We start from the raw sequence: 27018 nt of genomic DNA, 5'->3' as shown, positions 1-27018 counted from the left end.
TCCTTCCCTCCCTCCCTTTCCTTGTTTCTTCTTTCTTTCTTTCTTTCTTTCTTTCTTTCTTTCTTTCTTTCTTTTCTTTCTTTCTTTCTTTCTCTTTCTTTCTTTCTTTCTTTCTTTCTTTCTTTCTTTCTTTCTTTCTTTCTTTCCTGTCTTTCTTTCTCTTTTTTTATTTTTCTTTCTTCTTCATCCAGACACATGGTAATAACTTATGGGAAGAGGTATTGGCAGCTAGTAAATCTTCAAGTTATTTGGCTTATCATATGCATTAGTGGGAATTACAGTATTTGGAAGGATTTGCGTGGCAAATGCAATTTGATCTTCCTTATAGCAACATGCCTTTTATAACATATGGGTAAAATGACCTAAATACTGCTTGTTGCTTTGTGTTGTTTTTGAGAATTTGAGGTCTTAAAGCGTTCTTTTTGGTTTGACAACTTAATGTGCAAAAGTAGGTTTGTACAGCGAATTTTTGGGCAGAGAAGTAATTTAAATGTTAGCCTGTTTAGAAAACTTCAAATTCAAATACTAGAAAATATCAGAGGATAATCTGTTTATATTAAATTGAACATGTTATCCTTTTGGAATAGAGCTATTACAGAATTTGGCAAAATCCATTTACGTTTTTGAATCTGTTGTACATTTTAATTTAAACACTGCGTGATAAGTTTGTGAGTATGATTCACATTCAAGATACACTGTGGATCAGTTTATGGTTAAATATATAGCATTCTCCAAGGATTCTTTTTTTTTAAACAAGCTGTGTGATGTTCTGTATGAAAGGGCATTGGCAGCAGCAGTGTTTCAGTTTATAATTTGTTTGTATTTCTGGAAAGGAAATTTTTAGATGACTTGAAATCAAGAAGAGAAGTACATCCAACAGAATCTCTTTTTTTGTGGTGTGTGAGTTTTGCCAACATAGGAAAAAAGGACAAAAAAATTAAGGAAAAAAAGCAGCCTTTAATTTGCAGAGTTTTGTTGTTACTTTGGTTATTCTAACTAGTTTATTGAAATTTCTCCCTAGAATAATATGTATGATGAAATGCATAATTATGTAATGTAATAGTATTTTGTACTTTGGTCTTGAGCTGTTTGACTAATTTGCAGACATGATGGCATTTTTTTCTTGAAGAGGAGGTGGCCTTGAATTTATTTTTAATCCTAAACCACAAAGGTTATGATATAATATCATCTTAAGTGTCATCCTAGATATTCATCTAAGTATCCTAGAGATTTCCATCTTTAGATTTGAGTCTCATTATTTCTTTGGGCTTTCCTAGTTGTAGAAATGAGAGTTTCTCTATTTTGTTTAGAGTTTGTGTTCTCATTTGTGGCTGAATTCTAATTTGGCCGTCTTGAAAGCTACCATATGGCTTAACTGTATCTATAAACTCTAGTAAAAATCTGGATTTCCTCATATAGCTGACTTACATTAAATCATAGTGACAGTATGCTGGCCCGTGTTTCTGACTGCAGTAGAGAAGTTCTCAACCAGAAATCAGAGACCTGGGTCCTACTTCCAGCTCCCTATATGTAATGTTGGAAAAAATTTTTAATCTTTTGGTACGTAGGTTTTTCCATATGTAAAATGGAACCAAAGCGGTTGAGAACACTTTTTCTTCAGAGAAACTTCTGAAAAAAATACTCAATAGAAACAAGCCACTGCTTGGTGTTAGACTTTTACAGTCATATTGTGTTGGCTGTGCTACATGAAGATTTAACCTGCCTCACTAATATTGTATATTTCTTTTCTTGCTACTTGAGAAATTGAATCATAATTGTTTAATTTTTTTTTTAACATTTGTTCAAATCAGTTAATGTTCAAGAAAAAGATCATTCAAGGCAATTTTAGGAAATGGATCAATAGCTTTTTGTTGAACAAAGTAAAAAATAATCTTCAGATTACTGAACCCTGTGGCCAAGAACCATTAGATGAAATGTCATGTATAGACTCAACTCAATTGAATTGCACAAGTAGTTTCTACAAATAGTGTAATAAGTCCATTGATAAATGTTTGCTCTCTGGGGGATGAAAGAATGTTTTGCTACTCCTCGAATCCAACACCGAAGTTACTAGCACTGTTTTTCCTTCTATTCTTAGGAACACTTTGGTCTTAGCAACCTGACTGGAATGAATTGCTTGGTGGATGGAAACATCCCACCAAGTTCTGGACTCTCCAGCTCCAGTGCTTTGGTCTGTTGTGCTGGCTTGGTGACACTCACAGTGCTGGGAATGAACCTATCCAAGGTAACCAACTTCAATGTGTTAGCCTCACGGAACTCTCTTTCTAAAGCCATTAGTATCTGAATTTCAAAATTATAATGTCTTCCTTTGAGTAAAAACTTTGTCTTACCTGAAAGGACTCTACACATGGGCATGCACTGTAACCTAACAAATTAATAAGTGCTGCTTGTGGTTAACTACTATAAAGTATCTGATACTTTGCAAATAGTGAGCAGCTCTATGAATAACTGTATTAAAATGCTCTTATGCTCTAACATTAAGTGTGGAGTGCATGGATATCTTTTTGGATCACCTCACTAACAAGTTCAGTTTAGACCAAGAAATTGTAGGCCTCATAGTTGGACCTGCTTATTTTCAACCAAAACCTTAAATTAAATATTTGACAGGCACTGGGTAAAAAGGGTAAAGACGAGGCAATAAAGGAACTGAACAGCGTATCTGTTTATACCAGCAGGTTAGTCACTGAAATAAACTTTAAAAAAAAATATTGCATTACAAAGAGGAAATGCTTATTTAAAGGAAACGTAAATCCTACAAAAGGTCAGAAAGCCTCAACTTTACAAGTTCACATAAATCTCTGACTTTGCAGTTCAGAGCAGGTGTGCTCAGCTTTAATTAATGCTTTGGAGTTCTGGTTCAAACAAAATGTTATCATAGGTTCTTTTTTATCCCATGCTCATGTACTACCACATTTATAGATGGTGTGGGGAGGGCATCAGGCAGATCAAGAGAAAGTCAGCCACATGCTTGGTCTGTCTTCCGTCTATTTAAACTTTCAGTCTGAAAATTTTATATGTAAGAGGAAAGAAGGAAATAAAGGAGAAGGCAAAGTCTCAGATAGAATTCTCTTTGACTGTCATGTGAAAATATACATTAGTTAGCCCTTTGTAAGCTATAGCTTATTTGGTGGGAAGGGCAACTTGTTTTTTGTTATTGACAGGTAAGAAAGCAAGGGAAAGAAAGTCCATATGTGAAATGTGGTTCCACTGGTACTATGTTTAATCTGATGGTTTATTTGTTTATTCATTTGGTCATCATTCAACCATTATTTATTTAGTGGCTACTTAGTACCAGGTAATATTCAAAGCATTGGAGCTATAATAGGTCTCGTTTTAACCCTCACAGTGCTTATGATATGAAAGGGGAACAGAGACAAGTAACAGGCAACTATAATAGAGTGTGATAAGTGGATAAGTAGTGTGCTATGGGATTGCGGATTTAGAGAGCATGGGGCATCTAAGCTGAGACACAAGGGTTAGTAGATGTTTGTCGAGAAATAGTGATAGCATGAAAACACTGGTAACATCAATAGGCATGTATCAGGTGGAGGGAATCATATGTGGGAATATCTAGAATAAGAGTGATCATAGATTGTTAGAGGAACTAAAAGGGGCTTAATTTGGCTGGAGTAATTTGGATGACAGGAGACCAGATGCTGGGGCTTGTAAGCCATGTTGAAGAATTTGGGCTTTATCTTGATAGCAATGTAAAACCATTTCAGGCTTTTAGGAAGAGGGTTACATGATCACACCTATATTTTATTTATTTATTTTTATTTATTTTTTTTTTTTTTAAAAGATTTTATTTATTTATTCAATAGAGATAGAGACAGCCAGCGAGAGAGGGAACACAAGCAGGGGGAATGGGAGAGGAAGAAGCAGGCTCATAGCGGAGGAGCCTGATGTGGGGCTCGATCCCAGAACACCGGGATCACGCCCTGAGCCAAAGGCAGACGCTTAATCGCTGTGCCACCCAGGCGCCCCGATCACACCTATATTTTAGAAAGATCACTCTGGCTCTATTATAAAATCTAGATATGAGGGTAGTGATAATATCAGTAGTAGGGAAATGATTTGGTCTAGAGAAATGGCAGTGAGAATGGAGAGACCTGGATCATAGACTTAAAGTACATCTCAGACAGAATCAATAAGACTTGATCATTGATTGGGTATGGGAATGGGGGACAGAGAAGAGTCAAGGATTTTACCCAGGTCTCTGGCTTGGTGTGATTTGTTGGAATAAGGAATATAGAATAGAAATTGAAATGTCGAGTAGGGGGACTCTGTGGGCATGCTTAGAGTTATCTAGTATTTAGTCACAAATAATATCTTTGAAGGTTAGGAGGAAGATCTGGAGTTGAGATGGTCCATTTGAGAGTCATTAGTATATAATTGGGTTTTTAAGCCATAGGAGTGGAGAAGAACAACCAGTGGAAGAGTGTAGGTAGGAAGATAAGGAAGTCTCTAGGATGAGGATCTGACAAGCATGAACATTTGAGGGATGGGCTGAGGAAGAGATGTCCACTGAAGAGACTGAGAAGTAATTGGATAGATAAGAGGAAAAGCTGAGGCAACACCAAAGACAAGAAAGAGAATATTTCATGAAAGCAGTGGTTTCATTTTTTTTTTAAAGACTTTATTTATTTATTTGACAGAGATAGAGACAGCCAGAGAGAGAGGGAACACAAGCAGGGGGAGTGGGAGAGGAAGAAGCAGGCTTCCAACGGAGGAGCCTGATGTGGGGCTCGATCCCAAAACACTGGGATCACGCCCTGAGCCAAAGGCAGACGCTTAACGACTGAGCCACCCAGGCACTCCCGAAAGCAGTGGTTTCAAATGCTACTGGGATGTCAAGTAAGACAAGGACTAAGAAGCATCCATTGGATTTAGCATCAGAGAAGTTAAAGAAAATCTTGGCAAGAACAATTTAAAATAGGAATGAGTTAAAGGGTCTGTGAGAGGTGAGAAAGTGGAAAAGTTCAGTGGATACAAAAAATCTGGTCATGACTGGTGAAAGAGATAATCTGATGTCTGTGGTGGGGGTGAGGTCAAGGAATTCATTTATTTATTAATAAGGGGATTAGTGAAACTTATTTTTTGCATTTTTTTTGGCCTTTAATGGTGTAAATATCTAAGGGAAAAGAAGAAAAAGTGATGAAGAAAAAGAAACACTTGAAACTTTGGAATTAATTTTGGTTGTCTCTGTGTTTTCAAAGTAAAAAATAGCAAATGTATTGGCATAAAAAGAGACACATGGATCAACGGGACAGAGTAAAGAGCCCAGAAATAAACCCATGCATATATGGTCAATTAATTTATGACAAAAGAGTTAAGAATATACAATGGGGAAAGGATAGTCTCTTCAATAATTGATGTCGGGGAAAACTGGACAGCCACCTGCAAAAGAATGGAAACTGGACTGCTGTCTTACACCATACACAAAAATTAACTCAAAATGGATGAAAGACTTAGAATAAGACCCGAAGCCATAAAACTCCTAGAAGAAAACATAAGTGTTAAGCTCCTTGACATTGGTGCTGGTAATGATTTTTTGAATTTGACAACAAAAGCAAAAGTACAAAAGCAAAAATAAACAAGTGGGACTACATCAAAATAAAAAGCTTTTGCACAGCAAAGGAAACCACCAACAAAAGAAAAGGGCAATCTATCAATGGGAAAAAATATTTGCCAATTATTTATCTGCTAAGGTGTTAATATCAAAAATATATAAAGAACTCATAAAACTCAATAGCATAAAAACAAACAATATGATTAAAAATGGGCAGACATTTTTCTAGAGAAGACATACATATAGGCAACAGACACATGAAAAGATGTTCAACATCACTTATCATCAGGGAAATGCAAATCTAAACCACAATAAGATATCACCTCGCACCTGTCAGAATGGCTAGTATCAAAAAGATAAGAAATAAGTTGTTGGTGAATATGTGTCGAAAAGGGAATCCTTGTGCACTGTTAGTGGGAATGTAAATTGGTGCAGCCATTATGGAAAACAGTATGGATGTTCCTAACAAAATTAAAAATAGAGCTACCATATGCTCCAGCAATTGCATTTTTGGGTATTTATCTGAAGAAATTGAAAACATTAACTTGAAAAGATATATGCACCCCTATATACATTGAAGCGTTATTTGCAATAGTAGAGGTACAGAAACAACCTAAGTGTCTGTTGATGGGTGAATGGATAAAGAAAATGTGGTATATATGTACAATGACATATTAGTTAACCATAAAAAAGAGTGAAATCTTGCCAATCGCAACAACATGGAGGGAACTTGAGAGCATTGTTCTAAGTGAAATAAGTCAGACAGGAAAGACAGATATGTATGATTTCACTTGTGCAATCTAAAAAATCTTTTAAATGTTTTATTTTATTGCTTTCTCTTTTAGAGAGGGAGAGGTGGGGGGAAGGGCATAGGGAGGGAGAGAATCTCAAGCAGACTCCACACCCAGTGTGGAGCCCAATGTGAGGTTTGATCTCACAACTGTGAGATCATAACCTGAGCTGAAATCAAGATTTGGATGCTTAACCGACTGAGCCACCCAAGAGCCCTTAAAATTTTTTAAAAATCCCAAGCTAATAGATATAGAGAACAAATTAGTTGTTGCCAGAGGTGGTGGTTGGGGGATAGACGAAGTGGGTAGAGGGAATCAAAAGGTACAAACTTCCAGTTATAAAATAAATAAATCATGGGATGTAATGTATAGAATGGTAACTATAGTTAACAGTACTGCATTGCATATTTGAAAGTTGCTAAGAGAGTAAATCTTAAAGGTTCTCATCACAAGAAAATAAAATTCTATAACTATGTATGGTGATGGATGTTAACTAGACTTATTGTGATGATCATTTCACAATATATATAGATATCAAATCATTATGTTGCATACCTGAAACATTTAAGTATGTTAGTTTTACCTCAATTAAAAAATTGAATAAAAAATAGCAAATATACTTTTATCAGAACTGACTCCATTGCCTAAAGGGAACAATATGTGTATCCTAGATTTCCCTGCTAGTCTAAGTTGCACTGACAATGCTTTTGTTTCATAGGGGCTTAGCATCATTATTTAGGAGAGTTTCTTTGCTGTAGTGACATAGAATCTTAATTGAAAGGAAGCCTGATTTCCTCAGAGTCTCTATAGTTAAGTGCCAGTTGTTGACATAGTACATAAGAACTCAATGGACTTTAGAGATGAGCTAGTTCAATTTTTTTTTAAAACTGATGTATCAGTCAGCGTCCAATAAGAAACAAATGGCACAGAGGGTATAACTGAAGACAGTTTAATAAAGAGACTATTGACATAGACGTGGGCAGGGTCAAGGGAACCAACTAGGAAGAGTTCCCTTGTGAAACCAGAAGCTATTATACTTAGGAGCTATGGCTCTAGAGTAACGTTGCCAGAGATGCAATGAGGCAGGGGTAGAGTGAAGTGGGTAGGAATGGCAGTGAGTGGGAATGGGCGAGGGGAGTTGTCCATAGAGATCACTCTTCTGGGGTATAGAGAAGTGTGACAATGGAGGGACGGAAAGGCAAATGGAGAATAACCAGCCTATCTGATAAGAAAGATAAGTCCCACAAGAGAGACTGGTGACTAATCTCTTCCAGTTGATGAATAATCCCCTTCCAATTAATATGTACATCCAGTAGTCTTGTTAAATTGCAGATAATAATTGCTGCAAATGAGATACAAGTAGATACGGAATTTGTTAACTCGTTAATAAATGAAATGTTGTATGTCTGAAACCACTAAAACAAGATGGCTAGTCACCCAGAAATTCTGGAAGACTGAAATTATGAATGAGAAGGAAGCTGGCAGAAAGGAATATAGTGTAATAAAAAGACCTGTGAAGTAGAAAAGGCTAGAGACTTCTGGTTTCAAGATGCCAGAACAAAGAGCATATCTACTCTTTCTTTCTCCAGCCCTCATTTATTTTTCTTTTCTCAAAAAAAAATCATCCCCCAACAATAGGGAAAGCAGGAAAACAGAGGCACAGTTTTCATCTTTGATAAATCAAGGAGACATAAATAATCCTAAACCGCAAGATACAAAGATGGAAAGTAGGTGGAAGGATGGTGCATGACTTAGCAGAATGAAGAAAGGTCAGAGCCAAGTGCCTGTGGAAGGAAGTGCAGATGGAAGGCAAGTTGACTTACAGCTGTTTGGAAAGGCTTAGGAATTCGAGGCACCCAGTACCATCGAAAGTAAGGTGACATGGTGGGTGGGAATCTATTTGAAAGCTTTTATGAGGAGAAGATAGACCTTCAGAGCCTACTCTTAACTCCCTCAGCAAGGAGACCGTTTCCTCCCACTTTTGCAGGAATCTCTGGAGAAACAATCAGAGATAGTCTGGCCACACTGAGCACTGAGAAAGGCCGGATGAGAACAGAATTGAAAACTGGGGGATTAAAGGACATTCTACATCTGAACAGTGAAATTTCCAACTCCCTTCCTATTCTCAGCTCTATCATACCAGCAGCCATACCATTCCATATCCCACTAGGAATACTGGAAGATCCTTCTCGGAAGAAATGGAACCATCCTGGAGAAGAGACCTATAGATACTGACATTTGGTGACTTCCTTGCACAAAAATTCTCCAGCTACTCTATGACCCAATTAGAGGCCCACTTATAAATCACCGTTCTAGTGACTCACTCTTAAATATGGTAGGGTATCAAAAGATAATCAGACTTTGGAAGAAAGCCTCCAACATGAAGCACACAAACAATCAAAGAAACAAGGATTAACAAGGTACTCAGAGAAAACAGAGACAATGCTGAGAGCAGAAGAATGCTTCAAAGAAGCCATGGTATTCTCAGAGAGATCAAAGAAAATGTTGAAAAAAGAAGAAAGTTTCATTTTTTGAAAAGAAACAAAAATAGGAAAGAGTTTTTGAATATTAAAAATATGACAGCTAAAACAAAAGTTTCAGTGAAAGGATTTGAAGAACTCTCTGATAGGGAAAAAAAGAGAGGGGCAATAAGAGAGAGAAAGATAGGAAAATTTGTAGATCAATTCCAGAAATTCAATATCCAACTAGTCAGGAGAAAAATATAGAAGACTCTATTTAAAAAAAAAAAATATTTCTGTAAAGTGAAAAATGAATTCTCAAATTGAAAGGTGCTGATTGGGTGTTCAGTATAATAAATGAAAATAAACAAATTATACCTCCACATTTTTTTTTTAATTTTTAAAAAAGAAAAGAGAAAAAACAAAGTATATCACCTGGGAATTTTGAAACTTGAGTGTTAATAGAAAACACACTAACAGCTGATTGAGAGAAGAGGAGAGAAAAAAGAAGGGAATGAAAGTTAATTTATCAAAAACAGTTTTGGAAAACAGAAGGCAACAGAGTAATATAATGAATTATAATCTTTTGAGTTATAATCTTCAAAATATAAATGAATTCTAGCTTAGAATAAACGAATTGATCAAGTATAAAGATAGAATAAAACAGTCTCAGATATGCAGCATTAAAGTCTATAGAAGGTAATTCACCAAAACTAGGGAATAAACCAAGAAAGATGACCATGGGGACTAGGAAATGGGAAATCCATACAGGAGAGAGGAGTTGGGTATTTATAGAACATTGGTTAAGGGAAAATCCAACATACCGCCCATGACACCCAGAAGCTTAGGGAACAGTACAGTTTAGAACCAGAAGACGGAGGGAAAAAATGGAACTGATAAATATTATCGGGGAAAAAAAAGGTGATAAATCTGACATGTTTGACCATATGGAAAATGGGCTGAGAGTAATTTTATAGCGTTATTGTAGGGGATAGGAAGGCTTAGCTAGACATGCAAATACAGCTAAGCAAATGAGGAAATTAGGCAATTATTAAATATAGGAAAAATGTAAAAAAATGGTTCCAGAAAGGAAATCAGTAATTTTTCATGACTTGGCTCATAACTGTAGTCTCAATACACTGAATACGGATTTAACCAAAATTTTGGCATAAATTTAGATTGGGAAGTAGGGAAAGGAGAGTCTAAGAGAGCTAAAATCCTTAATGACCCTAATGTGAAGGCTGTAAATAAAGTTTAAAATGGAATAACGAGGAGACAGCATTTTACTCAGCTTATTTGGTAATTTAAAGCAAGAGCTAAGAGTGGAAAATGTTTGACTCGGGGCACGCTGCAGTGGGGATGGGGGTGAGAGTGGGGAGAGTTATGGACTGGTTTTGTTGTTTTAAGCCTTGTAGCTCCTTTGATCTTTTAGATTATGTGCATATATCCCTTCTGCAAAAGTAAAAATTAACTGAAAATAAAGAAAAAGATGGCAAGAAGGGGTGAATGAAATGAAAAGGTAAGGAGGGGGGCACTGGAGGGTGGATATGAAGATGCAGGAAGGGATTCAAGGCGTCACAGTTCGAGATTGAGAACAGATGAGCTGTTGGGGCCAGACCAAATCAGAGCCGCCTAGGGAGAGGCTTGCTGATGGGTTTTGGGTGAAAGGGTCCAAGAAAATACAGGCAACGTCCACTTAACATGAGTCCATTCCAAAAATCAGTTGTTCTGTAAAAAATCATAGGCCTAATTCTTATTATTTTAAGTAGGAGAAATTATATTACTCCTCAACTCAGAGCCTCTACCTAATTTCCTACAATGTTACAAAAACACAGTAAAAATTCCTCTATGTAAATAACACAGAAATACAGTGAAAAATACTTAAAATAATATTCTAGAACATGAAACAGTTAATTTGGTTGTTAAGCAATTACTGTACATAGTAGTACACTGTATGTCTTCTCTGAGGACACCTGGTAACCCAGTATTCTATACACTATTTTGTTAACAATGTTGTTTTTAAGCTTCAGGGTGTATATATACATTTTAAATAAACACTTTTCAAAAAGTGTTGTATGGAGAGATATATATAGTCTATGAAGTTTGAGTGTCAAAAACCAAGTGTTCTATCAGGAAAATGTGAGGTAGTGAGACGTTCTGTAAGGTATGTCTATACTTTTTAGGTCAGGATTCAAGTTGCTCTAGACTTGTGTTCAGTTTCTCTCTGTTCTTGAATTGTCCTTGGAGGCCAAGAATGAAGGACCAAGTTCCTTTTAAGGATCTTAGATTAGAGATAGGGGGCTGGCTTGGGAAACAGGTCGCAACTCTGGAGGCTAGCCTTGGATAGTAAGGTGTGTTAGGTGGACTTCTACCCACAAATTCTTCGCTCTGCTGGGGTGTGGTGGGGTGGGGTATTGACTCTGAATTCAGGAGATGGTGGACTGAGTAAGTGATGTTCAGAAGACCCACTTTGGAGGAGTGAGGGGTATAATAGAAGACTGTAGGGCTGAACTACATCCTCATGTTAAAGTCTAAGGAGGAGAAACCCCCTATGACCGTGGTTGATGAGGGCTGAAATGATCAGCAGGGAGCTACTGTAGGGTCAGAGGGCATTCTGTGCGCATTTGTCAAAAATATAATTCATGTGATGTCTGAGTAACCTGGAATATGGATTAGGCAGAAAACTTTCCCTTGAGGGTTGCTGTCCACTGAGGAAACTGGAGAAGCTCATGGTTAGACATCAAAAATCCTGTTTGTTATTGGGAAGCCTGGAAGAACAGGAATAATACTGGATTTATGAGGGAGTGCTTCCCAGACAAGATAGGCTTTTCAGCCACAGTATAAACTTCCTATCCTAAGTCTCGGAAGTAGCATTCAGTGACATTTATTGACCACCTACCAGGTGCCAGGCATTGTTCTAGAAACCAGGGATACACCTGTGAATAAAATCAGTGCAGCCCCAGGTTTCATGGGACTTACATGCTGGTGTATGTGGTGATAGTGTGAGATAATGAGCAGCTATCTAAATAAATAGAGAATATCAGCCAGGGCTATGAAGAAAAATAGGCTGTAGTGAAGGGAAGTTGCTATTTTAGATGAGGAGTCAGAAGTCCTCTTTAAGGAGGAAACATTTTAACAGACACTTAAGGAGTGAGCACAAAAGGGAAGCGGAAGGAACAGCACATCCAAAAGCCGTAAGGCTAAAGCATGATGGTCCTGCCCCAGGAATAGCAGGGGCCAGTGTGGGGAGGTGTGGTGAGTGGGGAGAGGGCAGGGTGGTAGGAGGTGAGCTGAAGAGTGGGGATCAGAGGCCACATTGCCACATTGTATAGAGCCTTCTTTGGATTGCATTCCAAGTATAATAGAAAGCCTTTGGAGGGCTGTGAGCTGAGGTGTCAAGAATGATTCACATTGCTTTAAGTTTCTTGCAGTTGGAAGTAGTATACTGTGCCCTATACTGACCAAGGAGAAAATAATCTAAAAGACAAAAAAAGAAAAGAAAAGGAATTGCCAGTGCCGTTATGGAACTTAAATGCACATAGTGGGGTACTAACAGAAGACTTATTAATTGAGCATCTAGCTCATACAAGGTATGAATTATTTTATGTGTAAATGGAGAACACAGTTGTAAGAATGGCTACTTGGTGTCATTAAATGGGGAAGTTTTCAAATAAGTGGTAAGGTCTAAAAACCAAGGGAAGGCTGTGTCTTGACACAAAATATTGGGAAGGGCCTGGGGCAGGGTGAACCCTGAAGTGTATTATAGCAGTTCTCTGAGCCAGACTGATAAAAATGTGTTAGCCAAGGCCTAGAAATTCCTATGCTGCCTCGTGAAATTCCTTTTCGAAATTTTATGTGACAACATACAACTCTTCTAGTTGCTTACATCCCTCAACAGGTTTAGGTAACTTAATTTCGGGGCAAGTTAATTGCATAGACATGGACTGGTCCTCTTTCAGAGGAGTGTTTTGGTGTTTGAAATCCATACTGTACCAGGGATCTTTGAGGTTCAGAAGCAGAGTAAGTGAAATGCTCAACGTTCTGTGCCAAATATGTCCAAGTTTTCATTTCCTGAGTTTCCCTCAGAAAGTTTAAGGGTATATTTTCCTCTGCATATAACTATATTTAAGTTAAATATTTCTTGGCCTTCAGAATGAGATCTTGTCCTTAAAAAGTAAAGACAAGGTCTACATGAAAATGAAGACTCTCACAATTACACAAAAGTTTAAACTCTGATGAGAATGTTTTAGTAGCAGTTTGCTACATGATAAAAGAACAATCAGAAAACAATTTGCACTGTCACTAATTATTATGTTTAGAAGTCCATGGAAGGATGTTGTTTCAGTTTGTATAGAATAAAAAAAACCTCATCCATATAATGGTTAAGGAAAATAGTAGTTTAAAACATTCCAGCCAGATGTGGACTGCTAATGAACTGCAGCAGCATGGCCTCTAAGAAGAGGGTAAATCCAGAATACAGTCTTTGAAAAGAATCTCTTAATTAAGTGTTGGACATGGACTAAAGCCATGTGCTCACTGGTACAAAAACTAGGAGGGCTGAGCGTTAGCACTGGGTGGCCTGTGTTTAAAAATGTTTGAAATTTTGAGTTAATATTGTTAATATGTAAATATAAAACCATTCACATCGTTTTATCAAAAAAACCCAAGTTTCTTTCAATTATTTAGCATTGTGTTTGTATCGCTCGTTACATTCTTTTTTAGGAGTAGGATTGGAGACTGAATCATTTATTTAATGATTGTGAGTAATTTGGATTCACTTGGATGCCGTGACTAAGCTATTTGCAGATTAGAAGGCTTGCTTTGCAGAGGTTGTTTGGATCACCTCTGGTTTTTCTTTTTTTCCATTTCCTTTACTAGGCTAAATACATGTTTACCTTTAGCATAAACTAAGGCAAACAAGACAAATTAAGGAGCAACAGATTGGAGGAATATGGTTCACTGTTTCCAAGTGGCTTCAAATGAAACCATTATTGCTGAAAATTCATGCGTATGCCTTGGTTATGTTTGAACTTTTGCTGTGATCTTTAGATCCTTATCATTATTAGGTCACTGTGTTTCAAGGCCTCCAAACTTTGACTTGTACCCGGGAATAAGTTAAATGTTATCTAGTATTTAAAGAATCAACTGGGACAATCCCCATCATATCAAGTATACCACATATGTGCATAGTCCTTACCTACCACATTTACTATATGCAGAGAAAATAACTAAAAGATGAACATAAAAGCTCATTTCTTTTTAACACTGGATAATATTTCATTGTGTGGATATTACATAGGTTATCCATTCACCTACCGAAGGACATCTTGGTTGCTTTCAAATTTTGCCAGTTATGAATAAAGCAGCTATAAACATCCGTGTGCGGGTTTTTGTGTGGATGTAAGTTTCAGCTCCTTTGGGTAAATTACAAGGAGTGTGATTGCTGAAATGTATGAAAAGAGTATGTTAAATTTTGAAAGAAACTGTCAAACTGTCTTTGAAAGTGGCTGTATCATTTTGCATTCCCACTAGCAATGAATGAGAGTTCTTGTTGCTCCACACTATCACCAGCATTTGGTGTTCTGGATTTTGGCCATTTTAATAGGTGTGTCCTAAGATCTCATTGTTGTTTTAATTTGCATTTTCCTAATGACATATGATGTGGAGCATCTTTTCATATGCTTATTTGCCATTTGTATATCTTCTTTGGTGAGATGTCTCTTAAGGTCTTTGGCCCATTTTTTAAACAGGTTGTTTATTTCATATTGTTGAGTTTTAAGAGTTCTTTGTATATTTTGGATAACAGTCCTTTATCAAATATGTCTTTTGTAAATATTTTCTTCCAGATGGTGGCTTCTCTTTTTATTCTCTTGATATCATCTTTTGCAGAGCAGACATTTAATTTTAATGAAATCCAGATTATTAATTCTTTCTTCTATGGACTGTGCCATATCTAAGAAGTCATTGCCAAACCCTAGGTCATCTAGGTTTTCTTCCATGTCATCTTCTAGGAGTTTTATAGTTTTGTTTTACATTTAGGTCTGTGATCCATTTTGGTTTAATTTTTGTAAAGGTGTAAGGTCTGTGTTTAGATTCATTTTTTTGCATATGAATGCCCAGTTGTACTATTTCCTGAAAAGACTACCTTTGCTCCATTTTATTGCTTTTGCTCTTTTGTCAAAGATCAGGCTTTATTTATGTGGATTTCTGGGCTCTCTATTCTGTCCCATTGATCTAATTACCTGTTCTTTTGTGAATACCAAACTGTCCTGATTACTGTAGCCTTATAGTAAGTCTTGAAGTTGGAAACTGTCAGTCCTCCAACTTTATTCTTATCCTTTCATATTGGGTTGCTATTCTGGGTGTTTTGCCTCTCCATATAAACTTTAGAATCCATTGATAACCACAAAATAACTTGCTGGGATTTTGGTTGGGATTGCATTTAATCTATAGATCAAGTTGGGAAAAATAAACATCTTAACAATATTGAGTCTTCCTATCCGTGAACATAGGATATTTCTCCATTTAGTTCTTTGATTTGATTTGAGTTTTATAGTTTTCCTTGTATAAATCTTGTACATATTTTATTTGATTTATACTTAAGTATTTCATTTTTTTAGGTGCTAATGTAAATGGTCTTGTATTTTAAGTTTCAAATTCCACTTGTCTATTGCTAGTATATAGGAAGGTGATTGACTTTGCATATTAACCTAGTATGTTACAACCTTGTTATAATTGCTTCCAGGAGTTTTTTTTGTTGTTGTTGTTAATTCCTTTAGATTTTCTACATAGATAATTATGTCATCTGTGAACAAAGACAGTTTTATTTCTTCTTTCCCAATCTGTGTATCTTTTATCTCCTTCTCTTGTTTTATTGAACCAACTAGGACTTCCACAATGATGTTGAAAAGCAGTGGTGATGGGGGGACATTCTTGACTTGTTCCTGATCATTCTACCTTTTGAAATTCATTGTCAAACTGTCATCTAGAAAGATTTTATCAATAATATGCAGCAACATTACATGAGAGTCCATTTCCCCACAGCCTTCCTAACACTTTATCAATCTTTAAAATCATTTCCCAACTGACAGATTCTGTCTTGGGCATATCTTTGATGATTAGACAGTTTAAGTATCTTTTCCGTGTTTTTTATTGGTCATTTGCATTTTTTAGACTTTGTTATATATCTACTCAGTTCATATTACTCCATAAGAACTCTATATATTAAGTATTCATATATTATATGTTGCAAACATCCACCCCATTACTAACCAATTTTCTGTTTGACTTCTTTTAAACTAATAATTCTGTTTTGGTTTTTGTTTGTTTGTTTGTTTTAAGTAAGCTCTATGCCCAATGTGGGGCTTGAACTCATGACCCTGAGATCAAGAGTTGCATGCTCCACTGATTGAGCCAACCAGGTGTCTCTAAACTAATAATTTTGTATTTGCTTTTTTAAAAAAATATTTTATTTATTTATTAGAGAGAGAGAGAGAAAGAATGAGCTGGGAGAGGGGCAGACAGAGAGGGACAAGCAAACTCCCCACTGGGCAGGGAGCCCCATGCAGGACTTGATCCCAGGACCGAACTGAGCCAAAGGCAGACACTTAACTGACTGAGCCACCCAGGTACCCTAAACTAATAATTTTGAAGCAAAAGCCTCTTTAGTCATATTTAAGCAAACACATAGGATGGGATCATTGTATATACATTTACTTTTATCTTCCTTCAGATGAAAGTACTGTACACCCTTTCATTTCATTTAAAGTAAAGTACTTGGAATCAAAATAGCCTGACAGACTCAGGGATTTTTTTTTTTTTTAATTAGACTTTCTCAGGAATAAGCCACCCGCTTCATTAAATGGATCCCAGGGCTGATTTACCACGTTTGACATAGTATCTTTAGAAGCTTACTCAGAGGAACTAAAATTGTAACTGATTTGTATTGTAAGCAGGAATTTTTTCCGAATAACATCTGTGCAGTAAAATATATACTTTTGAGGGGCACCTGGGTGGCTCAGTCGTTAAGCGTCTGCCTTCGGCTCAGGGCGTGATCCCGGCGTTCTGGGATCGAGCCCCACATCAGGCTCCTCCGCTGGAAGCCTGCTTCTTCCTCTCCCACTCTCCCTGCTTGTGTTCCCTCTCTTGCTGGCTGTCTCTATGTCAAATAAATAAATAAAAAATCTTAAAATATATATATATATACTTTTGAATTATGAATAATGCAATTAACATCTGTTTAGTACTTGGAGAAATGCAAAGAACTTTACACTCCTCCTTTTGCCAGGCCACTTAACTCTGTAAAGTAAGGTGCGACTGCCAGCTTCATGGGACAGTCTTGCCTCTCAGACTTCTCAGAGCCTAGCTCCAGGATTATGTACTTGTACTTTATGTTATGTCAAAGGGATATGGCAGGTTTTACTTTTAGAACATGTTAATGTTACTTCTACTTCCCCTTAAGCTCTGAAAACATTTCACAACAACAACAACAACTACAGCACCACACAGCAAAACTGTTTGGAGGGCACAGTCATTATGTGGATGGGCCCAGGTTCATTTAGCCCTTTTAGAGCTTGGGAGAGGCACTGGTAATTGACAATGGAGATGCTTTTTTAATTCTGAAGGACATATAAATCCGTTGAGAATAAAAGAAGGGCAGCCAGTCTGGCAAATGGTAAATAACCTTAAAACTTTTCTCTCGCTCTAAAGAAAGAGATGATTGTATCATTTTCTTATGAGCAACTTTATACTGCCTGGCATAAAGGGGACAATTAGTTGGGTTGGATTAAATTAGTGAGTTATCACCACTACCATCATCTGCATAATAGCCGTTTCCCCTGTTTTTAATATTGTATTTGGATGAGTTAAAGGAAAACATAAAACGAATGACTTGTTCCAAAGACAGCAGTATCTTCTTCTAGGAGAATACATTTATTTTTATTCTGAGAGTATGGGACTGAAAAACAGACCTGGGTCTGAATTCTGGTACTCCTACTCTCGCCTTATAGCTGAGGGGAAGTCTGTCTCTGGGTCTCAGCTTCCTCACTAGTAAAATAAGTGAATTTAGACCACTAAATCTTTGAGGCCCCTTCTGGTGCTAAGATTATGTGATCTAAGAGGTAAAGCAATTCTTAAGATCGTCAGTTTTTGAGGAGTTGCTTAATAATAATCAAAATTATATTATTGCTTATACTATATCTAAATTTTCTAATGGATTTTTCATGATTCTAGATCCTAGTGACAAGAAAATTATTACTGGGAATAAAACCCAAACCTTGGGAAAGCTATATCTAAACTTTGGAATACTGCCGTTTTGGTACTTGTTATAATATAGTAATGTAATATGACTCTGGTTGTATTGATGATTGACAGTTCCATCCCTGGGGCTGGGGGGGGGATTGTTGCCTTTCTTTCTTACCCTTTTTTTTTAAAGTTATGTTTCTCATAATTACTTTGTTTAATAACTGGCATTCAGGAATTTATTGAATAAAATAAACTTTTGTAATCTCAATGTCCACTAGATGGAGATACTGAGGTAACCAAGGTCTTGAACTGACCCCATATATTTTTACTTTGGGTAGTTTGCGCTTAGTTTTAATTAAAATAAATGAGATAGTAAAAAAGGAAAAGAAAAAGAAAAGAACAAAAAAAGTGAGGGCGAGAACTGAGAGTGAAATTCAGCTTTCCATGGCTCCAAGGAAGGATTCAGATACACCATAAATCACTGTGAAGCATTTCAAAGCTGTACTGCATATTTCCTGCCATTGAAACTAAGTGCATTGATCTAATTTGCAAATACCCACACCCCTTGAAATTTACTATCTTTGAAAAAATCTAATAAAAACTCGTAAGAAAATTTCATTTATCAAGTTTTCCTGTTTCTCAAATTTAATTTCTAGACTTAGTATTTATAGACATAATTTTTATTTTTCTCTTTTATTTTTTTCCTGCTAAATTTTTAGTACCTCACTCTTAAAAGCATATTGAGCAATTTGTAAGTATTACTTTTTCAGAGTTGGGATGCATTTTAGTGAGTATATTGTGACTTGTTCTAACGCAATTATTCTAAGGCCTTTGATGATTATAAAAGCAAGAGGCTGGGGTCAAATCCTAGGTGAAAATGCTAGGAGTCAGGCTATAAAATGAATATATTTTTGGGACATTTTAGTGAAGCCAGTAGGCAGTGAATAAGATAGGCATATAAAAATAATTTAATGATATTTATCCAGGTATGCCTGAAATGAATGATCAAGACAGAGTATTTTACAAATTAATTTGCCTTGGTTACTAAGTATACCAGATACTTTATTTTTTCTTCAAGATTTATTTATTCATTTTAGAGAAAGAGAAAGAGAGAGAGAGAGTGTGTGTGGGAGTGGGGAGAGGAACAGAGGGAGAAGGAAAGGGGAAGCAGATTCCCACTGAGCACAGAGCCCAGCTCAGGGCAGGACTTGATTACAAGACCTTAAGATCAGACCCTGAGGTCATGACCTGAGCAGAAACCAAGAGTCAGACATCCAGGCAAATGAGCCACCCAGGCACTCCTACCAGATACTTGAGTACTATCGGAGATTATTCAGAATTTGGATGAATGGGTGTAATTCCTTAATTTTAATAGTATCTTAATTTGTATGGGAACAGACGATAGAAAGTTAATTTGGCCTGATCATAAATACTGAAGGATGGAATTAAAAGATGATTTTAGTTCATCCTCCTACAGGATGTTATGAGACAAAGATCATGTCCTTTCAATTCAACAAGACCTTGGACTCTTAGTTCATACTCTTAAGAGCTGTGTGACTTGGCACATTACTTAACCTCTCTGATTCTTTGTCTGTAAAATTAGGATCATAATATCTACCCAGTAAAGTTGTTGTGAAGATTAGAGTAATTATATAAAGTACAACACCTAACTCAGAGTAAGTGGTAAGGATCATTACCATCATCCTCACTTTATAATAATGATAATGATGATGATGGTAGTAAGAATCTATAATTCTCATTTAAATTAACAAAATGTAGATTTTTCTCTACAGGGGAGAATCTCTGGAAAATGATTAGGCTAGTTTTATCAGAGGCATTTTTATTTTCCTTTTAACTCTGAGCTTCAGGGACACCATGAACCCCAAATGGGTTAGGGTAGTAAAAGGAACCTTACTTTTCATTCCTTTATTTAACAGTGTTTATTCAGCAAGGCACTGTTCTAGAATTGGGGCTGGAAAAGTAAAGTAGACAAGGAGCTTATATTCTAAATTTTTTTTTTTTTTTTAAGATTTTATTTATTTATTTGACAGAGATAGAGACAGCCAGCGAGAGAGGGAACACAAGCAGGGGGAGTGGGAGAGGAAGAAGCAGGCTCATAGCAGAGGAGCCTGATGTGGGGGCTCGATCCCATAACACCAGGATCACGCCCTGAGCCGAAGGCAGACGCTTAACCGCTGTGCCACCCAGGCGCCCCAGGAGCTTATATTCTAGAAGGGAGAGACGGACAGAAGAAATAAGTAAATGGTTTAAACTGAGTGTCATTTGTCTCACTTTGTCTAGGGAATCATAGATGGTCAATATTAGACTTAACATTCAGGGAAAAAAACAATTAAAGAGGAAAAACTCTCTATTGAGTTTTCTAATCAAGTTATTGCCTGGTATTTTGAAGATCCTACCTTTCTATAATATACTGGATTGTGAAGCTACTCTTCTGGAGCTGGCTGAAGAAAGTCTCAGACCTTTGACACTCGGTAGAACTAGGTATCGTTAATACTGCCAGGTGCCTCAAGTTAGTTAATTTTTATATCAAATCCTATTCTGTTGTCTAGACCGGTATAATTTATGCTTTTTAAGCCTTATTTCACGATGTCATTGTATTCCTGTTATCATTTTACTCTTATGTGAAGAGATCCCACAATAAATTACTAAAATGAATCATGTAAGCCAGAGTTCCTGTTGTTTTGCTGTATACATTTCTTCAAAAATAAGTATTTTAAGGAATTAAAACCTTTCAAAGAAGGAAGGGTTTTCTTTCTGGGCGTCTCAACGGCAAAGGTAACATTTGTTCAAGTTTCATTTCACGTATGCGGACTATTCAACTGGCAGGTTGGCAGTTTGACATTTTAAAGTAACATATCTCATAATTAAATTATTTCCCATGGAATATCATAACTACTTTGGAGCAATAGTGAGGGCAGGAGTAGTGAATCCCATTTCATTTTGTTTCTTATAATGAACTGAGGAAGTTCTTTAAATTCATCTTCTAGAAACCCAGGTTGTGTGCTGTTAACACTCGGGTGCCTGCTTTCTATCAACACCGATAGGCTTTTACTAAGGACAATATAAGAGGGGGTTGGTTTTTTTGGGTATCAAATGGTGGATTTTAATGAGTGCCACCCAGGTTACTCTTTGACTAATATGCTGATTTAATTATTTTAAGTATGGAAATAAAATATAATTGTTTCAAAGATCTTGGGTAACATCCCACATAAGAAGACATTCTAGGCTATTCAACACTTGTTAATTTTGACTGTGTTTATTTAAATCAAGTGGAAGCAGGGCTCTGGGGAACTTTATGTGTGGTCATCAAAGCTCATAATCTCCTATAATTTAAGTAAGCTCAGGCAAGGTAAAATTGGTCATGGCTTCTGTGGTTACAAGAGCATCCAGAAAATATGTAATTAATATTTCTTCTTTTGATAAAATTTTGGGTGTTTTGTGAAATATATGCAAAACTTCAAGCAATCAGTAAAATTCAAAATTAAAAAAAATTTAAATGTGAATTTATTTTACATGCTGTAACGACCTCTACCCAGTAAAGAGGTGAAAGTACTTCTTTTTATTATTATAATTTAAGTTGTATTTATGTTTATTTTCATGACAAAATATTCCAGCTGTCAGATTTTATAGATATTTTAATCCTTCGAATTGGTGATAAATTTACTGAAAAAGCAAATAATTTGTCAGAAAAAAATAAAAAATGTATATTCCTTTAGGAATAATTCACAGAAGTTTGTTTTGGTGCAGGATGCTTTAATATTTAGAAGTTTTCATTGATTTGCTTCAGTGTTTTTGAATAATACAATTGTAGAGTATGATACACTGTTACTTGTTGACAACAGTGTTAAATATCACATATTGAATTAGATTGATTGGTAATGTAGCGCTTAAAGCTTTTTTCTCAGGTTTTTATTGTGGGGAAGTTTCAAAGGTATAGAAAAAGTGCAGGAATAGGCAATGAATACGCATATGTGTTTTATCTAGATCCTTGTAAACATTTTGCCACATTTGCTCTTTCTCTCTACTTTTTTCCGGAAGCATTGAGAGTTAATTGCAGACATCACTCTTAAATACTTCAGCATTTGTCTCCTAAGAACAAAACATTGTTCAACATAACCGAATAAATTATCACATTGATACAATATAATTATCTAATATGCAGCCCATATTCAAATTTCCCAATTGTCCCAATAATAACGTCCTTTACAGCTTTTCTCTTCTTTTTCTTTCTTTTAAAATTTTTACTGACCCGATCATTACATTTAATTGTCGTGTTTCTTTAGTTTCTTTTATTCTAGAACTGTTCCCCAGCTTTTTTGTCTTTCATGACACAAGCATTTTCGAAGAGTCCAGACTGATTTTTTGTTTTTTTGGTCAAATTTCCTTGATTTGGATTTGTCAAGATGTTTGTCTTATTATTAAATTGAGATGAGCCTTTTTCCCCCAGCAATACTACATGGGTGATATCCTTCTCAGTGAATCACAGCATATGATTTCTGTCTATTCCATTATACTTAATTTTTTAATACATAGGTGTAGGTAGAGAGTTCTGCTGCCTATCCAAAAGAATGCCTTAGTTTAGGTATGTAATATAAATTCCGTTTTTATAAAGGCGTGTTTATTGTTAATAATAGTTTAAACGTAGTTTAAAAAATCCTTTAAGAGTGGAAAAATGTACTATAACCTATCTAGCTGTCTATTTTGTGTTTTAATAAACACAACACTCAATGCATATTTGTTGAATGAAAGAACATACTGATGACTTAAAAAATCACAAATCCTCAGCTTTGTCAAGGAACTAAAATCCTCTACTGTTCCACTGCTATTTAACTATTTTTATGTTTTCCTTCATTGTTTTGTTTAGAACAAAATGTACTCAGCTTGGAATAAACGGTTTGAAATATCTAACATAAAAATAACCCAAGCAAATGTAATTTTAAACTGTCACGGTGTATATAGGGTCACATTATTTCACTTGCAGTCACTCAGGGTTTGTATATATCACATTTCAGTGTAATGACATGGGCCGGCTCCAAAGAAAATACCAGGCAACACGAATTTGGTTTGACTAACAAATATTTATATGTCTCTGTATCTCTAATTATTGTAGTCTTTTAAAAGGTTTATGCTACACAGGCTTAATTCTTTAAAGCTTTCTGTTAGATTAAAAGGGGTTGATCAGTAGTATATCTAACTGTAAAAATGATACTGCAGCCTGTCTAGATAAATGTTGGAGTTAAGCCAGAGCTTCTGCAGAGAACAGGTGGACTTAAGAGTGGCCTGACACAAGCCGACAACTGTCTGTCATGTGCTTGCTTTCTTACATGTATTAACTGTTTTTTTTTCTTTTTTTAAACTGATTTTATTTAAATTAAATTAGTTAACGTATAGTATATCATTAGTTGCAGATGTGGAGTTCAGTGATTCATCAGTTGCATACAGCACCCAGTGCTCGTTATATCACATGCCCTCCTTAATGCCTATCACCCAGTTACCCCATCCCCTCCTCTCCCTCCCCTCCAGCAACTCTTTTTCCTGTAGGTAAGAGTTTCTCGTGGTTTATCTCCCTCTCTGATTTCACCTTATTTTGTTTTTTCCTCCATTCCTCTGTGATCCTCTATTTTGTTTCTTAAGTTCCACATATGAGTGAAATCATATGATAATGGTCTTTCTCTGATTGACTTATTTTGCTTAGCATAATACCCTCCAATTCCATCCATGTCAATGTAATGGTAAGATTTCATCCTTTCTGATGCCTGAAATATTCTGTTGTATATAGATACCACATCTTCTTTATCCTTCCATTTGTCGATGGACATCTGGGCTCTTTCCATAGCTTGGCTATTGTGGACATTGCTGCTATAAACATTGGGGTACAGGTGCCCTTTCAGATCACAACTTTTGTGTTCTTTGGGTAAATATCTGGTAGTGCAATTGCTGGGTCATAGGGTAGCTCTACCTTTAACTTCTTGAAGAACCTCCATACTGCTCTCCAGAGTGGTGTACCAGCTTGCATTCCTACCAGTAGTGTAAGGGGGTTCTCCTTTCTCCTTATCCTTGTCAACATTTGTTGTTTCTTGACTTGTTAATTTTGGCCACTCTGGCCGGTGAGGTGGTATCTTGTGGTTTTGATTTGTATATTCCTGATGATGAGTGATGTTGAGCATTTTTTCATGTGTCTGTTGGCCGTCTGGATGTCTTCTTTGGAGAAATGTCTGTTCATGTCTTCTGCCCATTTCTTGACCGGATTACTTGTTTTTTGGGTGTTGAGTTTGATAAGTTCTTTATAGATCTTGGATACTAGCTAGCCCTTTATCTGATAAGACATTTGCAAATATCTTCTCCCATTCTGTAGGTTTTTTTTTTTTTTTTTTTTTTTTTTGGTTTTGTAGACTATTTTCTTTGCTATGCAAAAGCTTTTTATCTTGATGAAGTCCCAATGGTTCATTTTTGCTTTTGTTTCCCTTGCCTTGGGAGCTTTGTCTTGCAAGAAGTTGCTGTGGCCAAGGTTGAAGAGGTTGCTGTCTGTGTTCTCCTCTAGGATTTTGATGGATTTCTGTCTCACATTTATGTCTTTCATCCATTTTGAGTTTATCTTTGTGTATAGTGTAAGAAAACGGTCCAATTTCATTCTTCTACATGGGGCTGTCCAATTTTCCCAACACTGTTTATTGAAGAGACTGTCTTTTTTCCATTGGATATTCTTTCCTGCTTTGTTGAAGATTAGTTGGCCACAGAGTTGAGTTGGCCATAGAGTTGAGGGTCCATTTCTGGGTTTGTTTTTTTTTTTTTTTCTTTCCAGGTGGGTAATGTTGATAGAAGATCATTTAATCTTTTAGGTTTTTCTAGTCATCTAGTCGGTACATTATAGGAAAGAAGAGATAAACAGTGATGTCCCTGGCTTGTGAGTTTGGTAGTTGGGTAGATGGGTAGTTGTATTGTTGGCTGCAGAATCATTCACATGTGTTTGCCCATTTAGTGCCATCCCTGTCAGTGGCATGCTTTTGTGAGATGACCAACCGGAACTGTGGGTTAAATCTGTAAAACCATTTAGTGGATCCCCCTCTTGATTAAAGCTCCCTTGTCAATGTGACCACCATAGAACCTCTGACTTCACTATAGTGCTCCTCACTTTGTATTGCAAAGATGTTTCCCTTAGACTGTCTTGAGGTCTTCAAGTGCAGAGACAGACTATTGCTTTTTTAAATCTCTGGATTCCCAGTGTATAGTCTGGTGCCTAACTGAATTAAGGAAAAAAAAAAACACGCTCTCATTTAAAACATGATAATTTGCTGGCGATAATGTAAATAATTACTTAGGCTTTTATTTAGGATCAACACTTGAGATTCTATTAATTTGACAATTAGACTTAATCCAGAGGATTTATTCATTTATCCACATTTATTTAAGAGTTATTATATCTAGGTAGTACTGACCCACCGTTTCTCTTTCCTTTCCTATAGCTAATGTGCATTTTGAGTAGTTGGAGTCTGTGTAATATACTGTTGTTAAAAATGTAACTATAATCCCTAGTTTCAGGCATTTGCACCAGGTGCTGGATTCCTCCTACTTGCCAATAGGCTTTGTCTGTCATATACATATGTGAAAGCATGTCCCATAAATCCAAGCCTGCATATTCATTGAGTTGTCACACTAATGGGACGTAAACACTGTCCCTCTTGAGCTCCAACGCGAATTCTCTGAGTTTTCATTTTTCTTACATTTTCAGGCGAAGGAGTTATTACACAGGGAGTTGTTCAAGGAACAAAAGAGGCAATGAAACTGACATACTCCTATAATACATAATTGGCTACCCAAAATGGTGGTGTTTCTAAAGGTGCAAATCTCCCTTGATGAATGTGAAAACATCTTTTTTATCTCTAATTGTATTCTTTGTACTTGTGTAAATCTTATGCTCTTTGTTTTTTTTTATTTTCTGCTTCCTAATTTTCTTTCCACTGGAGAAAGGAAGCTGTTGTAAAGTGGTGAAGTAAGAGTTTTTGCTTGTTGGCCAGGAATTTAAGATCAATAAAATATTTTCTAATTGAAGTGTTATAGTTAAAATTTGTATGTATTGACTGAAATTAATGGCAGTAGGAATACAAACAGTTTTCAAGTGTGAGTTTTAGTTTTGAGGTCTGTTCATGAGCTGCAGGTTCCTAGAATCATGAATAGAAATGGGAAACACAGCATACCATCTTAAATGGGTACAAGATATTTTTAATAACTCCAGGTTTTTCCTGATTTCATCAGGAATGATTATAGATTCCTTGAAAGTTATTTTTCTTATTATAAAACAATATATTCTCATTATAGAACAACGGGAAATTTAAAAAAATTAAGCAATATTTATTGTGCATTAACTATGTACTAGGCTTTTAAAATCCTTACAACAACCCAATCAAGTGGGTAATTATTATAACTCCCATTTTGTAGATGAGGAAACTTATATGCTTTAGTCACTGTGTTATACTGAGTAAGTGCTATGGTAGAGTGGAGAGTTAGAGTATGTAACTCAATTCTAGGAGGCCATGAAAATTTCCCAGAGGAGTTGCTGCTTGAATTTAGTTTCGGTGAAAGAGTAATTAGCCATAGTTATGAAGACAAGAAGACCATAGAATTCCAGTCTCATTTCTTCACCTGCTTTATTTCTAGAACCTATAACAGTGCCTTTCCCACAGCTGGCACTCAATAAATATTTATTGAATGAATGTAAGTGGATCAGCATTTTCAAAGACATAGATGCATAGAGAGTATATTCAGGAAATTGAAATTAGTTTACTTGGACAGAAGCACAGACTATGTGATAAAAGTAGCAAGAGCTTATGGTAGAAGAAATAAGCAGGGGTCAGATCATGAATTTATTGTTACGAAAATACAATAGGGTACTTATTTGGTAGCACATATGTAATAA

At 36.1% G+C, this 27018-nt stretch overlaps 1 protein-coding gene across 5 annotated transcripts in view; it reads left to right on the top strand.

Moving 5' to 3' along the window:
* The window catches only part of GALK2 (galactokinase 2), a 109743-nt gene that overhangs the window by 30656 nt on the left and 52069 nt on the right, over positions 1–27018 (top strand). For all 5 annotated transcript variants that reach the window (XM_011222818.3, XM_002917543.4, XM_011222819.3 and 2 more), the window contains one exon: positions 2099–2245. In XM_011222818.3, the coding sequence (XP_011221120.1) occupies positions 2099–2245 (147 nt within the window). The remainder of the gene's footprint in view (positions 1–2098; positions 2246–27018) is intronic.

Source organism: Ailuropoda melanoleuca, chromosome 5 (assembly GCF_002007445.2).
Source record: "Ailuropoda melanoleuca isolate Jingjing chromosome 5, ASM200744v2, whole genome shotgun sequence".
NCBI classification, from domain to species: Eukaryota; Metazoa; Chordata; class Mammalia; order Carnivora; family Ursidae; genus Ailuropoda; species Ailuropoda melanoleuca.
The sequence above is the reverse complement of the archived record's forward strand: the minus strand, read 5'-3'. Positions and strand labels throughout refer to the sequence as shown.